An 18,252-nucleotide genomic window follows, 5' to 3' on the forward strand; every position below is an offset into this window, starting at 1 on the left:
CTGTAAATGCTTCTGATTTTGTTATTGATGATAGTTCGACTACTGCTGCTTCTACTGATGATGCCAATTCTGCTGTTGCTGCTACTGCTTTTGATAATACTTCTGCTAATGCTGCTATAAATGCTTCTGCTTTTGTTACTGATGATGGTTCGACCATTGCTGCTTCTACTGATGATGCCAATTCAGCTGTTGCTCCTTTTGCTGCTGCTTCTGATAATGATTCTGCTAATGCTGCTGAAATGCTTCTGCTTCTCTTACTAATGATGATGCCAATTCTGCTGTTGCTGCTTCTGATAATGATTCAGCTGATGCTGCCGTAAATACTTCTGATACTGATGATGGTTCGGCTACTGCTGCTTCTACTGATGCTGCTAATTCTGCCGTTAATCCTTTTTCTGCTTCTGATAATGATTCTGCTGATGCTTCTGTAAATACTTCTGTTTTTGTTACTGATGATGGTTCTACCACTGCTGCTTTTACTGATGATGCTAATTCTGCTGTTGCTCCTTTTGCTGCTGCTGCTTCTGATAATGATTCTGCTAATGCTGCTGTAAATGGTTCTGTTACTGATGATGGTTTGACCACTGCTGATTCTACTGATGATGTTAATCCTACTTTTAGTCCTTTTGATGCTTCTGATAATGATTCTGCTGATGCTTCTGTAAATACTTCTGTTTTCGTTACTGATGATGGTTCTACCACTGCTGCTTTTACTGATGATGCTAATTCTGCTGTTGCTCCTTTTGCTGCTGCTGCTGCTTCTGATAATGATTCTGCTAATGCTGCTGTAAATGGTTCTGTTACTGATGATGGTTTGACCACTGCTGATTCTACTGATGATGTTAATCCTACTTTTAGTCCTTTTGCTGCTTCTGATAATGATTCTGTAAATGCTTCTGTTACTGATGATGGTTTGACCACTGCTGCTTCTACTGATGATGTCAATTCTGTTGTTGCTCCTTTTGCTGCTGCTGCTTCTGATAATGATTCTGCTAATGCTGTTGTAAATACTTCTGTTTCTGTTACTGATGATGGTTCGACCACTGCTACTTCTACTGATGATGCCAATTCTACTATTGCTGCTGCTAATGATTCTGCTATAGCTGATGAAACTTCTTCTGTTACTGACAAGCGGCACATCAACTTTTATTGATTTAACAATTCAAGTCGTAAACTACTGTCAACAATGTCATCTGAAGGGTTTAATAGTTTCCTTTCTTGCTCTAAATAATATAAGTTATCCGTTATTTTCTTAAGAATTCTTGCTTTCGTTAATTTTTGATCTAATGATAATTCAACAAGTTTCACCTTTTCATCACCAAGAACATAATCAGAAACATTGTCAATTCTAAATTTTGTTCCAGGCAATAAAATAGTTTCTTCAATATTATTCTTAAAAACATTATTAATACGTGCACTTGAATAAAAATTGTTATTCATTCTAAATTGATAAAGTACTTTAACATAATTATTACCCATTATATGAACATATTCCATAGCCGATAATAAATTTGTCGTTGTTGTTATAAATTCTGGTAGCAAATATTGTTTTTCATTCCATAAAAATGTATTTTCAAAATCATTAAATTCCCTTAATTCAGTGGCAAAATAAACTTTACTAATTCCCTTAAATTCAAGATCACTTTGTCTTATAGCTAAACGATAAATTGCTTGTTTCATCAGTAATGCTTCATTTGTACTGTAACTTAATTTACGTGAACCACGATGTAAATAATTACCAATTGAATAAAAATCAATAAATGACATTGATTCATAGGCACGATATTGTAAAAATTCATTATGTATTTGATTTATTGGTTTAAATAATTCAATTGACTTTCGATCATTTTTATTATATGTTGTTGCTATCAATTGATTTGCCTCCCATTCACTTAAATAGGGATTGTCGAGATAATTCCAATATAATAGTGCATGAAATTCTTGGGGATTCCTAAGTTTTTTTGAACTCCATTTGTACAATGGTAATTTACCTTCTTTAATCCAATCGAGAATAAAATTTATCTCATTGTTTGTATTTGTGTATAAATAACTATTTAATATATCGTTGATATTATCAGGAAGGGGAAATTTTAATCTCCTGGCAGTCTTTAAAGCCTCTTTTTGTGCTTCTTCACGTTTTAATAGTGACATTAGACGTTTACAAAAGAATTCGGGTGATCTCCTTTGTCTTCTGGTTCGTAAGCAATTGGTTTTAAGTTCCTCAGGGAGTTTGAATTTTACCTCTGAATTTTCCACTCTCTCGTGTGGAAAACGATTTTGAAGATGGTATTCACTTTTTGTATGTCCGGTATAAGGATTTATTTCTTTGTAAATTTTTTCATTGTTCTTACCTTTTAGGAGAACGAGATAAATTTCCTCCTCTCGTTTAGTGACGAATCGTAATTGTCCAGAGGGATTTTCGAAAAATTTGTAACCATAACCATAAGTACTGTGATCGTTGATTGTTTTAACGTAGAGATTTTTACCGTAAATTGTATTTAGTTTCCTATATGTTCCTTTTGTCATTTGATTCAAAAAGTTGTAAATCTTTGTGAAAAGAGGAAAGTTTGTTTGTAATCTGGAACTTAGTTTGGTGGTCAATTGCCATATGGCACTTAAACTAAATTTACTGATTTTGAAAAGATGTTCCACACCAGGATCTAGAAAACGAATAACAGTTGTTGCGATACCACGAAACATTTCTTTTCTCAAACCAAATGCCACATTTTTCAAAGTTTTCTCACTAATTTCCGTTATACTTTCACGTAGCATTAGTGTTGTGAACTTTATTTCTGCTCTCGCTATTGCTAATCTTGTGGATTGCATTAAAAATTTGTCAACAACTTGTGCAATATCGGCAAAAACACTCAGAACCATTAGACCGTCTATTGTACAAGATGGTACACCGATATGTTCATCACGTTCCTGAAATGCTTTCCAGCATGTATAGAATGGTATTAAATTGAGACCAAAATCCTTCCACCATTCTTTTCGGGTTATATCGTAACCCTCGGCTTTTAAATTCTTCAGCATACTCTTTCTTCTATCATCCGCAATTCTATTGATTAGAGTTGTAAACATTTCGTTTGATTTCTTAATTATCTTGAAATCTCTGTCGTTGAATTTCTCCCAAACTGAGAGACCTAGTTGTTCACGAAATTTATCATTATCAGCTTCGGCGATTAATTCGATAGTATTGTTTTTACGTACAAGTGCATAGTAGACTATTTCACCGGAATTGTACCGGAATTTTAGTAGATCAACCTGGGGACTGAGTGCTTGACGTTCAGCCCCACCGGCAATTCCTTCACCGGCATAAAACGCCTTGTAGAGTCCTTGGGAGATTTCGACACCTTTACCATTTTGGATCTCGATGAAAGTGTCACCAAAAACTTCGGCTAGTGCGTCCTTTTCATAGTGATGGTATTTTTCCGAAATTTTCTCATTTTGTTGATTGAATAATTCATTGATGTTTGGTAATAATTCCTTACTATGTTGATAGAGATTTGTTTGGTATGTTTTCAGAACTGTTTGATACAATTGATGAGTAATGTTGTTTTCCCTATTAAGATAGGGCAGCAAATTGAGTATATTTCCGCTACCCAAAATTTGTTGTATCTGGTTTTTATTAGGATCCTCTAGATTAATGTTTCCATTCTTCCGAATTGGGAGCATTTCGTTAATGTTTCCGTTATTTAGGTCCAGGAGGAATTCGCCAATGTTTCGATTGTTTAGATCCATCAGCAGTTGTCTAATGTTTCCGTTAGTCAGAATCGGAAGTAATTCGTCAACGTTTTTGTTCATCGGAATTAGCACGAACCCATTGGTGTCTTCTTTCGTCAGTGGTAGCAAAAATCCGCTAATATTACCATTGTTTAAAATTAGGAGCATTCCTTTAGTGCTTTCATTCGTTAGGTCCAGCAGGAGATTGCTGATGTAATTTTGAGATTCTGGAAGGAATTCGTTAATATTGTTATCATGGTTTATTTTCTCCAGTACTTCGCTAATGTTTTCCTTCTTTGGTCCAAGCAGCACTTCGTTAATGTCCCTCCTTTTTGACAGTAGCAGTAGTTCGGAAATGCTCCCATTGTGCAAATCCACCAGGACATGGTAAATATTCCCATTCTCCAAAATCGGTAGCAATTCCCCAACATTTTTCGTATCTAAATTCAGCAAAAATCCGCTGGATCCGTTATTCAAAATCCGGATAATTTCACTAATTCGTTTGCTACTGCAACTAAATGTCTCGTAATTGTTCTTGTACCTAATAATTTCGTCATTGACATTTGTTCCATTGGGAAGGAAGCATTTCTCCTCGATTAGTTCCCTGGCAATTACGGTTCGATTTTTATAATCTGACATAGCTAACAAAAATTGATAACGTGTATCATTGTTCCTAGTTGATATAATTCCATCAATTGTTTCGTTCAAATAGGTGAACAATTGCTCCAAAGCATTTTGGACATGTTCCGGATTTGTGACAATGTTTGCTGTTGTTTCGTCAACAAGTTTTTCTCTATCATTCCTGACATAGTAGAGCATAGCCGGTAGGGTGAATATCCAAACAAATTCACCATCAACCTTTTCATCAAAGATTAGATTTTCGATTATGTGAGCCAAATGTAGACATTCGTGAAAATTGTCTTGTTTCTTATTTGTATGAAGGAATTCTTCAATTTCCGGATTCGATGTACCCGAAAGTAAAAACATTGCTCCAGCTTGGGCGTAAATAAATTCGACGGATGTTAAATTAATTGATGATGCTACTGATGATGATGTTAAATTTTGTTCCGGTTGGGGAAACAGCGGTAAAATATAATCATTAAATACTCGTTCAAAAACTAAACTAGGTAAAGTTCGATTCAATGTATCCCTCATTTTGTCAATCAGTATCCCAACATCGGTCGTACTCGAATTACGAACTTCATTGAGAATGAATCCATAAATATTTGTATCGTTATTAAAAACGATAGAAGTGATGATTCTTTTGAATAATTCATTGACAAATATTGGATCGGGTATTTCGTCTTTCTTACCACCGTAAATATCACTACCATTAATTACCTCCTTAATTAAAATTCTCTTCTTTTCTTGAATTCCAATTGGTGGTGTATCATCCTCTAGGTAACGATAAATTCCATTAGCGACTGGTAGCAATTGGTATTTTTCATTTTCAGCTATCAACGATTTTGAGAATAGAAAATCACTCAGTGTGTTCATGTAACTGAACATGGAGACCAGGTGGACCGTCTCCTGAATTGTGTTTATCGAAAAACCATCCATTTTCGATTCTTATCTTCAAACAATCAGTCTGCTGGCTTCAAACATTCAGTGCTGAAATAAAAATAAAATATTTTGTTAATATTTTCCTTCCTCTGCTTAAATGATGATGAAAATCAAATTATTTAGTGGGTTAATTAATTAATTAATCAAATTCCATTGATTCCGATCGTTAAGCGCTCAGAAAAGGGAAAAGTGGGAAAAAATAGCAGGAATCTGTAACGACATTTACCGACTTTCGGATTTTTGAATTAAAAACCGCCAAAATCGTTGTTAAATTATTTTTTGTAGCAAAAAAAAAAAATAGAAACTATAAAAAGAAAAACTAACAGGAATCTGTACCGACAAAATGATCAAAATCGATTTTAAATTATTTTTCTGCAATAAAAAAAAGATAGAAACGAGGGAAAACATTTTTTACAGAAATCTGTACCGACAATCACCGACATCAACAGCCAGGTCCAGACTTACGATTGGCGGGTAATTTAAAAAAAATCAATTATTTTTCAATTAACTAAGTAATATTCAGATTAGTTTATTTATTAATTAGTTAATAGTACTTAATATTTAATTAATTAATTATAATTATTTATTAATTTAATTATTAGTAGTAGTACTTCTCAAATTTTATGCAAATTTCCCCCTATATTTGTAAATACAAATACAAATAAATAAAAATAATAAAATTACAATAGTAAAAAATAATATTAATAATATTTACTGTATTAACAAATAGTAATAGTATCTATAATTAATTTCAAATTTATTTTTACTAATAAATAAATAATCAAAATAATTTCTAAATTTTACTTACCATTAAACAATTAATGACGAATAATTTGCTTCTGCTTGAAAAAATGATAATTTGTTCATTTAATATTCATTTATAATGACAATTGAAAACTATAAATGCTATTTTATCTTTCGTTCTTATCAATCTGAACTTTAGTAATGAATTAAATGTTGTTTGATTTTTTTTCTTTATATATTGAGAGATTATGGTAATTATAATGAACTTTAATATATTATTTTTTTGCCATTACTAAGTAAATAATAAATTTTTAATCTTGACACATATTAAAATTCATGTAATTCAGTTCACTCTTTGTGTACATAAATTTAAACACGTGTTTTATTTAAATTTGTTATCAAATTATTGAACTTAAATTGAGTAATATTATATTTAATTTTAATGAAACGTGCCATAGTAAAATTCAAATGTATACTTACTCTTTCAGTAAAATAAATTTTCTTTTCATTTTCGATGAAGAAGAAATTAACAAAGGAAATTTGAAATAAAAAATTTGTTTAAATATTTGGCTTTAAACAAAAAAAAAAAAAATTAAAAAAAAAATTTTACAATAATAGGGTTAAAAGCTTTTCTATTTAAACAAAATTTTTTTGCCTCTTTTCTCCAAGAAAAGGACGAATTTTACTTTAGTGAATTATTAATTATTTTTTTATTACTAGTATTTAATTATTTAATTTGAAATGTGCCTGGTCGACAACGATTAATATTAACTTGTTTATAGTTTAATATTTCTAGTCAAAAAAAGATTCAGATGAATAGAAAAATATTTTATAATTATATTTTTATAATTATACCTTTATAATTATAATTTTATAATTATATCTTTATAATTATATCTTTATATTCAAAATAACTTTGAATAATTTGGAAAGTAATTTTCACGTGGAATTATAAAACCTTCAAATATGTAAATAAAGTTCCATTTGCCTAAACATAATAATCTATATTAGACTATAAAATACATAATAGTTTTATTTGCCTTTCTTGTTAAATAGCAAACTTTAATTTTTAAGTAAAAATTTTTCCCACCAGTCTCATTTTTTGTTTGTTTATTATAATTGTCAAAAATAAATGTACTGCATTAATTATTCTTTTTTTGTAAAACAAGTTTTTTTTAGACTGAAAATTATATAAATTTAATTAATAATTTTCTATAAATCGAAAAGTAGAAATTATATTCGTAATTTTTTTTTTTAGAATAATTAATACAAGAACAAAAATTTAAGGACCTAATTAGGAAATTTTAAGGTTTAAAAAAGTGTATATATAGTAATAAAATTTATTACAAATAAAATTTAATCTAATATAGAAGAGATTCATAATATTCATATTTATATTAATTCATAATAATTTAAATTAAAATAGGAAAAGAAAATTCATTTATATGTACAAATTATATTTTTTCACGTCCAGTTTGTTGCACCATATCAAAAAATAGTCCATCTTCTTTTTCCATTAAACTTGAGGGAGAATCGAATTCCTAGAAAGAGAATATTTTTTTAATTTTGAGAAAAAAATTTTATTATCGATCGTTTTGTATGTCGGTAACATACCGACCTGCACAGTCGATAACTTATCGATTACCGACCATACTTTATAGATAAGTTACCGACTTACTCATTTGATAACTTTTAAATTAATGATTCTTTACTTTGTGGGTAATGTGCCTTACAAAGCAGTCGGTAATTTACCAACGTTTACATAAATTACAATCAGGTTTAATAATTTAAACATTCAACAATTTATAGAAGTTTTTATGGATAAGTTACCGACCTAACCTATAGGCTAGTTACCGACCTTAATTAACGTTAATTTATGAATCTAATTTGTCGGTAAGTTACCGACCTAAATGTTCGATAACATTTATCTTATATACAGGTAAGTTACCGACCTAAATTGTTTTTAATATAGCTATTTAGTCTGTAAATAAGTAATTCACTGAAATTTGTATTTAATCATTTGTAAATATATCTTATTTGTAGATAAGTTACCGACTTAAATGGTTGGTAACTCATTAATCTACTCTGTAGGTAAACTGCCTACCTAAATTTTCTGTACTTAAGCTAACGAATTTGTTGGTAAATTACCGACCCATTTGTCGGTAAGTTACCGACCTTCTTTGCCTGTAATTTTACTATCTTGTGTCGATAATTTCCTAACGTTAAACTGCTTCCTTAAATGAACTCCCCTTTAACATAATTAATTTAGAATTAAAGAAAATGAATTACCACAATTTTTCCAGCATCTAAAACCATAATCCTATCACAGTCCATAATGGTATTTAGTCGATGGGCTATAATTAGAACAGTACAATTTTCAAATCTCCTTCGTATTGTTTTTTGTATGAGAAAATCGGTTTCCGTGTCGACATTCGCCGTTGCCTCGTCGAGAATTAGTATTTTATTATTCCTAACTATTGCACGAGCCAAACAGAGTAATTGTCGTTGACCCATGCTAAAATTTGCACCACCATCCGAAACATGACTTTCCAAACCGCCACTAATAGCAGCAATTGTCGTCTTAAGTTCAACCTCTTCCAAAGCCTGCCAAAGAATATCGTCTGAAAATTCATCAAAAGGATCTAAATTTCTCCTGAGAGTGCCAGCGAATAATAGAGGCTGCTGAGGAATAATACTGATCTTCGATCTGAGATCGTGTAAACCCAGACTACTCGTTGGCACACCATCAATATAAATTTCACCCTCGAGATGCGACATTCGAAATAGAGCAGCAATTAATGATGATTTCCCCGCTCCGGTACGTCCTACGATACCAATTTTCTCCTCTGGTTTAATAGTGAAACTCATATTCCTAAGGACCTCGGTTCCATTCTCATGATAACGAAGTGAGAGATTTTGAAATTCAACACTACACTTATTGGGCCAAGTATCAGGTGGTTTTTTATCATCAGCACTCTCCAATGGTGGTTCCTGCTCGATATTACTGTACTCCAATACACGTTCCACTGATGTCATCAAAGTTTCCGTTTCGGTTGTATTAAATATCGACCATGCTATTGTATCAGCCAGGATGATTATTTGTGTGATGATTAGACCGACATTGCCTATTGTATTCTCGTGATTCATCAGGAGAAAAATAAATGCTACCGATGCAATATAGATGCCGAAAATTAATTCCACATAGAGTTGAAGACATTGGGCGCATCCGAGAAATATTGATGAACTTGATGTATTGAGATCTAAATGTTTCTCGAATTCCTTGGTGAGAAGTTCCTCGGCGCCAAAGGCACGAACTGATTCTAAACCCTGGAGTGTGTCGGATAGATGTCTGATCACTGGTGATTGTGCTGAAAACAATGATAATTGATTAGTAATCTTTAAACAAAAATGTTTCTGGATGAACCCAAAAGTCCTCGTTCTGTTTTGGTTCCGTGAGTGACGTAAGGGTCCATATGAACACAGGGAATGGGAGATCAAGACAACTCTACGTTAATCTAGATAATTGTGTCAGCTACGGGATTTTGAATAGATTTTAGACTTTGTAGGTAAAGTCTCCCTTTCATCACTAATGCAAAACTTTAATTTCGCTTTTGTTCCGTAGGTGACATAAGGGTCCAGATGAATCCAGGGAATGGGATTTTAGAATTAGTTGGTAAGCTCTCCCCTTAAATCGCTAATATAAAACTTTTATTCCGCTTTTGTTCCAAAAGGTGACATAAGTGTCCAGATAAACCCAGAGAATGGGATACATAGGGAACTCAACATTAATCTAGTTAATTATGTCAGGAGGATTTTCGAATAGATTTTAGACTTAGTGGGTAAAGTCTCTCATTCATCTCCGAGGCAAGAAGCTTTCGCAAACTTTTCAATTCCTCCTAAACTCAAACCCCCTTCTGACAGTCTTCGGATTATCATTTTTATCAGACCTAAAAAAATCCCCAAACTGATTTAGATCAAATCAACTTACTGATTCCATCCAGTCGTTTGACATTCCTGCTCGTCTTGATGTAGACATTCAGTACCAGATACATAACCAAACTGGCCACAATTGTCGGTATCACTAACCAGTAATTCAGCGCAACTGTCATTCCTGTTATTACCAATACCTGCATCCAGGATATTTTTGTAAAATAAACTCGTATTGGTAGTTCCTTATCAATGACTCCCATATCTTTGGAGAATCTACAAAACAAAATATGTCCTCATTAAACCAAATGTCATCGATTTAACAACAAGTCCTCCTAAGCGGAAAGAGATTAGGACGAATTAGAGGATGAATCTTACCGATTCAATATCCTCCCGGACGAATGATGATAGAAGAAGGACATTCTAGCTCGAACGATACTATCAAAAAGGTTGAAATGCATCTTTTGGGAGGAGCGTTTACACATTTTGGCGAAACTAAAAATGTAGGCGTAAACGATAAATATCAGTAGGAGTGTTAGTGCTCCATAGATACCGATGTAGGGAACATTATCACTGAATGTCGCTCCGCAGATGAATGTATATCGTGTCGTATCTGCTGAACAGGATTGTTGTGCTTCGGCCCAAAGGGAAATGTAGTAGTCACCAGCGGAGCTGATCACCTGACGAAATATCGCCAGGAGGAATACGGTAATTACCAAGCAGGTGGATTGACTGGCCTTAAAATACGAAATGTAGGAGATTTTCGATACTTTTCCGATTGTCCGATGTTCCGCAACTTCCTCCTCCTGCTTTTCGGACATGAGTCCAGTGAATTCTGCCTCTTTGACAGTATCAGCAGTCTGGGAATCAAAGTTCTCATCATTAGGGAATTGGAAGACTTTTCTTGATTGTAGATCCTTACTGGTACCTTCAGACTGAACGCGTCCGTTATCAAGAATGTAAACGTAATCCACCTGATTGAGATACTGCAATTGATGGGTGACCAGAATTCGGGTTTTTCCCTTCAGGAAAGTACGAATACAGTCATTGAAGATGAGTCGCCCGACCCGGGCGTCCACGGCTGATAGTGGATCATCCAAAAGGTAGATGTCCGCATCAGCATAAATTGCTCGAGCTAGAGCAACTCTTGCCCGTTGACCACCACTCAAATTTATCCCCTTCTCACCAACAATTGTCTGATCCTTGTGGGGAAATTGATCAAAATCTCTCTCTAGTTGGCAGACCTTGATCACTTGCTCGTAACGCTCCTTGTCCATTGGTTTGGCGAAGATTATATTCTGTCTGATGCTGGACGAGAAGATCCATGGATCTTGACTGACGTAGGCAATTCGTCCCGAGGTGGTGACAACTCCCTTCAGCACTGGCAATTCTTCCAGAATCACTTGCAGTAAACTTGTCTTGCCGGAACCAACTTGACCAACAATTGCAACTAGACTATCACATTTCGCGGAAAAATTAATATTGTCCAGATTGTTTTCACTGCTTTTCGACGACCACTTTGCGGAGACATTTTGCAATCTAACGCTGTCCTGGGAATTTCCATGTTGATTATGTTGATTTTTTTCATTACTCACATTGTGAGGGTGATGTGAATCTTTTTGATCGAGGAACTTTTGTATTCTCTTCATTGAAGCTAACCACATGCCTCCTCGTTGTAGACCTGTGGAATAATAAACGATTTTCAGATTATTTTCTCTGAAAAACGTTGTGAATGAGACTTAATGTTTTTTATTTCATGGTGTAAAGACTGTAAAAGCAATATGAATGAACCTTTATGTATTTTACTCTATGGATTAAAGATTTCCAAAAAAACTGTTGTGAATGATGTTACATATTTCCCAGTTCGTAACAGAGAGTCTCGCACTGTTGTGCGTGACCCTTAATATTTTTTACTCTATGGTTTAAAAATAATTAACTAAATTTACTTGACTCTAATTGTAAATGAACAATAATACATTTCACTTCATGGTGATTAATGGCCATAACCAAAAAGTATTTTCTTATAATAGAAAACTTTCGCCATAGAGTAAAAAACTGTTAAGGTACAATCACAACTTAAGTGGATTACTAATACGCTTAATACGAATGTAAAATTATTATTTATTTACATTACATCTGATTCACTGCGAAAAGCTATATTCTATAGTAAATTTTTTACTATAAAATATTAATTTTTTACTAAAAATTATTACAATAGAATAAAAAATATTAAGGTTCATTCACAATGAAAACTAGAGTACAAAATGTAAGGTTCCATTCACAGCTGTACTGTCGTAAATAAAGGATCAAGTTCCTTCAGATAAAACTCAAATTATCAATAAAGGGGTTGACCATAAATCTAAAAATATTAAGGGTGATTCACAATGAAGACTAAAAGAGTAGAAAAAATTAAGGACCATTCACAACTGAACGGTAGTAAATAAATGACAAAATTCCTTGCCATAAAACAAGGAAATTGTCAATAAAGGGTTTGACCATGAATTAAAAAATATTAAGGGTGATTCACAATGGAGACTAAAAGAGTTGAAAAATTAAGGATCATTCACAACTGAACGGGAGAGAAAATATTCTATTAAATATTATCAAATTAAATGATATCAGATATTAAATGATATCAAATTCTCAATAAACTTTTTAACCATAAAATAAAAAAATTTAAGGTTCATTCACATTCTAAACACTAGAGAGTAAAAAACGTTAAGGGTCATTCACAACTGAATTATGAGAAACAAATACAATAATCAAAGTCGAAAATGAAGTAAACTAATAAAAAAATTACGAATATAAATTTTTTAAAATAATTCACCATAGAATAATAAAATATAAAGGTTCATTCACAACATTTTTTTCTTTGTCACAACTTACCGAACGGAAACATTGCATTCATATTATGTTGAATAGTATCAAAATACATGGTGAGAATAAAAACACTTTCAGCTGATAAATTTCTATCAAATAAAACACACAATATTAAACTGACAAAAAGTGAGATTCTCGAATTGAAAATATAACACGATATTGCTGCAAACTTTGCTAACATTATTTTCGTTATTTCCGTCATTTCTTTCCTGTAAAGAGAAGAAGAAAAAAATTATTAATATTTACATTCATTTTTCCTCAAGTGCAATTATTATTTTGCAAGATGTACTTTTTATAATCTACCCTCATCAATTTAATAAATTAGAGATTGTAGAATATTCAATAAAATCTAAAATTAAAATTGTTTCATAAAAAAAATTCCTTCCTGACAAAAATTTTTTTTTTATTGTATTTAAACAAACGTTAAACATTATGATGACGATAAAAGAATGTAAACTCTTACGCTCTTACGGTGTCAACAAGACTGAGGAAAGATTTTTCCCAGGCAAACATTTTAATTACTTGTATTCCGCTAACAGTTTCATTTGTCAATGATAGTCTTTCATCTGTTTGTGCAGCTGCTTTTAGAGAGAGTCGTGGCACAATTTTTGCCAAATAGCCTAAAGTTGTTTAATTTATTAGTTATCTATTAGTTATTTACTAAATAATTATTTAAATAATTAGTTTATTTATTAATTTATAAATTAAATAAAGCATTAAGTAACTAATTTGTTTATTTATTAATATATTAAATAATTGATTTGTTTATTAATTAATTAAATAATTAACTAATTAGTTTATTTATTAATTTACTAATTAATTAAATTGCTCATTAATTAATATTCAAATGAACTAATTTGTTTATTTTTTAATGCATTAGCTAAATAAATAATTTATTTATTAAGATAGAAAATTAACTAATTTATTTATTTAATTAGTAATTAAGTCATTTGTATATTTATTAAATTATAAATTAACTGAAATGTTTAATAAACAATTTAATAACGAATTTGTTTATTTATAAATAATAACAAATAAATAATTTACGAATTAACTAATTAACTAATATTTAAATTAACTCATTTATATATTTATTAATTTATAAATTAACTAAAATTCTTAATAAATAATAAACTAATCAATTTGTTTATTTATAAATATATAAAGTAACTAATTTGTACATTTATCAATTTACAAATCAACTAAATTGTTCATTAATTAATATTTTAATAAGCTAATTTATTTTTCTGTTATTGTATTAGTTAAAGAATTAGTTTATTTATTAGAATAGTAAATTAACTAAATTTGTTATTTATTAATTTAGTAATTAATTAATTTGTTTATGAAAAAATTGATTAGTTACCTAATTAATAAATGAACTTCTTTAATATATTAATAATAAATAAACAAGAAATAATAAATAAATAAATTATTATTAATATAATTCATATTAATTTTGTTTATTTATAAATGTTTATTCATAAATATATTAATTACCTAAATAATTACAAATCTTGCAACTATTTAATTATTTAACTTGTAAATTACAAATACTTTTATTCAACTCATTAATTAACTAATGAGGTATTTAGTTATTAAGAAATTAATTAGCTAACAAATTGATAAACTAATTAGAACATTAATTAATTAGTAATTAGCTAACGAGTAAGTAAATAGGTCAATAGTTAATTAGTAACTAATTAAAAAGTTATTTGTTCAACAGTTTTAAAAAACAAATTTACTAATTTATTAATTAATTAGTTATCTAATAATTTCAACAATTAATTTACTAATTCACTAATTAATTAGTTATCTAATAGTTTTAAAAATTAATTTACTAATTAACAAATAAATTTTGTTAATTTATTAATTATTAAATTAATAAAATAATTATTTTAATTTACTAATTACATAATTAAAAATTATGTTATTAATTAATTAATTTAATTTGCTGTATTTACTTATTTTGTCCTTACCTTGTATTGGAATTGTTATGAAAAAAACGGCAATTCCTGCAACAGCAGTGAGACTGACATTTTTATAAATAAAAAATGCAATTAATAATGTTTGTAATGGAGAAATCCATATATAATTAATGCAGGCAAGAACCTCGGTTATGCATTTTGTGTCATTGTTCAAGTGATTTATAATCTGCAACATATTTAATTTAATTTGTCAATAAAAAAAAAATCATTATTATTATATATTTTTTTTCAATTAAGAAAATAATGATAATTAAGAAAATAATTTGCATTTACCTGTCCCACTGACGTTTCTGATTCGAATGCAATTTTCGAAAGTCTCAATACTTTATTATAAATTAATGTCGAACACGCGACACGTATTTTAATCTCCAAATACATCATATTTGTCCAAATTTGTGTTTCAAAGAATGCTTGCATTAAAAGATTTAAAATAAGTCCCGCTATCCAAAAATAAATGTCATTGCCGGAAACTTCAATTTTTCCATTAAAATAACTTAAAACGTTACCAAGAATAATTGGTTTGACTATTCTGAAAATATTAATTAGTTAATGATTTAAATATTATAACAAATTAATTACTAATAAGTAATAAATGATAACAAAATAAATATTGTCAATTCATTATTACAAAATGTATATAAATTTATTATAGCAAACTAATTGTTAATTAATTGTTAAAACAAATTAATTGTTAATTAACAATTGTAACAAAATAAATGTAAATTAATTATTATAACAAACTAAATGTTAATTAATTATTATAACAAGTGAATCGACAATTAATCATTATAACAAATTAATTTTCAATGGATATTATAACAAATTAATTGTTAATTAATTGTAACAAATTAATTGTTTATTAATTATAACAAATTAATTGTCCATTAATTCTAACAAATTAATTGTCAATTAATTATAACAAATTAGTTGTCAATTATTTATAACAAATTAATTGCCAATTCATTATAACAAATTAATTGTCAATTAATTATAACAAATCAATTGTCAATTAATTGTAACAAATCAATTGTCAATTAATAATATTAAAATAAATGTAAATTAATTATAGCAAATTATTTGATAATAACTCATTTAAATATCAATTAATTATAATTTAAACGAATGAATTGTCAATTATTTATAAGAATTTAATAGTCAAAGAATAATAAAAAAAAAAAATTTTCAATTAACAATAACAAATTAATTATTAATTAATAATTACAACAAATTGATTGTCAATTAACAATAACAATGTAATTGTTAATTAGTAATTACAACAAATTGATTGTCAATTAATTATTATAACAAATTAATTGTTGGTTAATAATTATAACAAACTGAAAGTTAATTCATTATTATAACAAATGAATAGACAATTAATCATTATAACAAATTAATTGTCAATTGATTGTTACAAATCCAAAGTCAATTAATCATTATAACAAATTATTTGTCAATTAATTATAATAAATTAAATGTAAATTAACTATAAGAAATTAACTGATAATAATTGCCAATTAAATATCAATTAATTATAACAAAATATTTGTTATTTGATTATTATAACAAATTAATTATCAATTAACTATAACAAAATAATTGACAATTAAGTATAAAAAGTAAATTGTTAATTAAAAATCGTAAAAAATTGATTGTCAATTAACAATTATAATAAATTATTCGCCAATTAATTATGTACATTTAATAGTCAATTACTTACAACAAAATAATTAATTATGTAAGCAATTAAAAATTTTATTTTAGTAAATAATTAATTGTATAACAAATGTAAAAAATTAATTTTTATAAATTTTAATTACTTCAGTATAAATTCCTTTAGAACTTGAATAAATGTCCAAAATAAAAATTGTGGCAAAAAACATTTTAAGAGAACGGTAAATAAAATTGGTCCACTTTTTCCTTTTTTCTTGCACTTAATTTTTTCATCATTCCAAGATTTTGTCACTTTCTTTGTAATTAAATGTGATGAATGCTCCATAAGTGGCGAGGGAAGATCTGTTTCATCCAATTCTTTATGATAACCTCTAATAAATGTTTTAAAAAGCCAACTAAAACAAAAAAAAAGTATTTGTAAAAAAAATTATTTAAAAAAAAATTTTGTTTGGAAAAATTTTCATTTGCAATTTATTTATTTATTTATTTGCTGAATAATCATTTAATCACTTATTATCATTTAATCCTCTTATTTATCATTTATTCAATGTTTCATTTGTTTATTCATTTATTTATATATTTTAATTGTTAATTTATTCCTTTTTTTATTTGTTTATTTTTTCTTTTATTTATTGTTTATTCTGTTATTTATTTGCTTATTCAATTGTTTATAAATGAACTAAAACGTTTATCAAATAATATATTAATTAACTAATTTATTCATTCATTCCTTTATTTTTATTTGTTTTATTTATTATTTATTTAATTAGTTTATTTATTAATGTAGTAAATTAATTAATCAATTTATTCATTCCTTTATTTATTTATTGTTTTATTTATAATTTATTTAGATCTTTATTTGTTTATTCATTTATTTATAAATTAACTAATTTGTTTATTTATTTTATTCTTTATTTGTTTATTCATTCATTCATTTATTAATTTATTTATTAATTATACAATTCTTTATTATTTGTTTATAAATTAACTAAAAATGTTTATTAAATAATATATTAATTAACTAATTTGTTTATTTATTAATGCCTTAGTTAACTCATTTATTTATTTTTTTAAAGTATTTGTTAACCAATCAGTTTATTTATTAATTTACAAATAAACTAAGTAGTTTATTAACTATTATTTTAATCAACTAATTTTTCTATTTATTTATTTATTTCTTCTTTGATTTATTATTTATTCAATCCTTTATTTATTTGTTTATTATTTATTCAATTGTTCATTTGTTTATTCTTTTATTTTTTTAATTAATTTTTTATTTATTTATTTTTTATATATTTATTATTTATTTATTTTTTTATTAAATTGTTATTTTGTTTATTTAAATATTTACTTAATAAAGTAATTAATTTGTAATGCATAAAATTTTTTAATTTTTACACTTACCCAAAAAAAAGTTTTGATAGTAAATTAGGATTTTTTCGTATCTTCTTAAATTCTTTTGTATTTTGTTGATCCATTTTTCAATTAATCTTTTTTTTTTATGGTTTTCAAAAATGTCACAATCGATTGAATTAATGGAAAAAATGAATTTAAAAAAAAATTAAGTAATGAGAGAATTAATTACGATTTACAAAGTAAAAGGACAAAGAACGAAAAAAAAATACTGAACTGGTACGTGGCGAATGCAATTCTTAATTGACAACTTTTTTAACATTGCCAGTGTACATTATCCTTTTATCTTTTCTCCAAAGTTAATTCCAATTAAATTTCAATTGTGATAAGATAAAGAATTTTC

General features: G+C 28.1%; 3 protein-coding genes across 3 annotated transcripts; all 3 read right to left on the bottom strand.

Moving 5' to 3' along the window:
- Positions 1-225: 225 nt before the first annotated feature.
- On the bottom strand, positions 226-1,140 carry LOC122503580 (hyphally regulated cell wall protein 3-like). Its single transcript, XM_043614175.1, has one exon. It carries the CDS (start codon positions 1,138-1,140, stop codon positions 226-228), a length of 915 nt encoding a protein of 304 aa, XP_043470110.1.
- Positions 1,141-1,146: 6 nt separating this feature from the next.
- LOC122503591 lies at positions 1,147-6,223 on the bottom strand. The gene is made up of 2 exons (XM_043614186.1): positions 6,095-6,223; positions 1,147-5,334 (listed from the first exon to the last, which is right to left on the bottom strand). Exon 2 carries the CDS (start codon positions 5,281-5,283, stop codon positions 1,147-1,149), a length of 4,137 nt encoding a protein of 1,378 aa, XP_043470121.1. The 5' UTR covers positions 5,284-5,334; positions 6,095-6,223.
- A 1,183-nt stretch (positions 6,224-7,406) lies between these two features.
- On the bottom strand, positions 7,407-17,972 carry LOC122503590 (probable multidrug resistance-associated protein lethal(2)03659). The gene is made up of 10 exons (XM_043614184.1): positions 17,901-17,972; positions 16,643-16,891; positions 15,096-15,351; positions 14,814-14,988; positions 13,301-13,457; positions 12,844-13,046; positions 10,336-11,638; positions 10,019-10,233; positions 8,320-9,398; positions 7,407-7,571 (listed from the first exon to the last, which is right to left on the bottom strand). The coding sequence occupies exons 2-10, from the start codon at positions 16,819-16,821 to the stop codon at positions 7,485-7,487; spliced, it is 3,654 nt and encodes a 1,217-aa protein (XP_043470119.1). The 5' UTR covers positions 16,822-16,891; positions 17,901-17,972; the 3' UTR covers positions 7,407-7,484.
- Between the last annotated feature and the right edge of the window lie 280 nt (positions 17,973-18,252).

The sequence above is a fragment of the Leptopilina heterotoma genome, unplaced genomic scaffold (genome assembly GCF_015476425.1).
Source record: "Leptopilina heterotoma isolate Lh14 unplaced genomic scaffold, ASM1547642v1 Lhet_264, whole genome shotgun sequence".
NCBI lineage: Eukaryota > Metazoa > Arthropoda > Insecta > Hymenoptera > Figitidae > Leptopilina > Leptopilina heterotoma.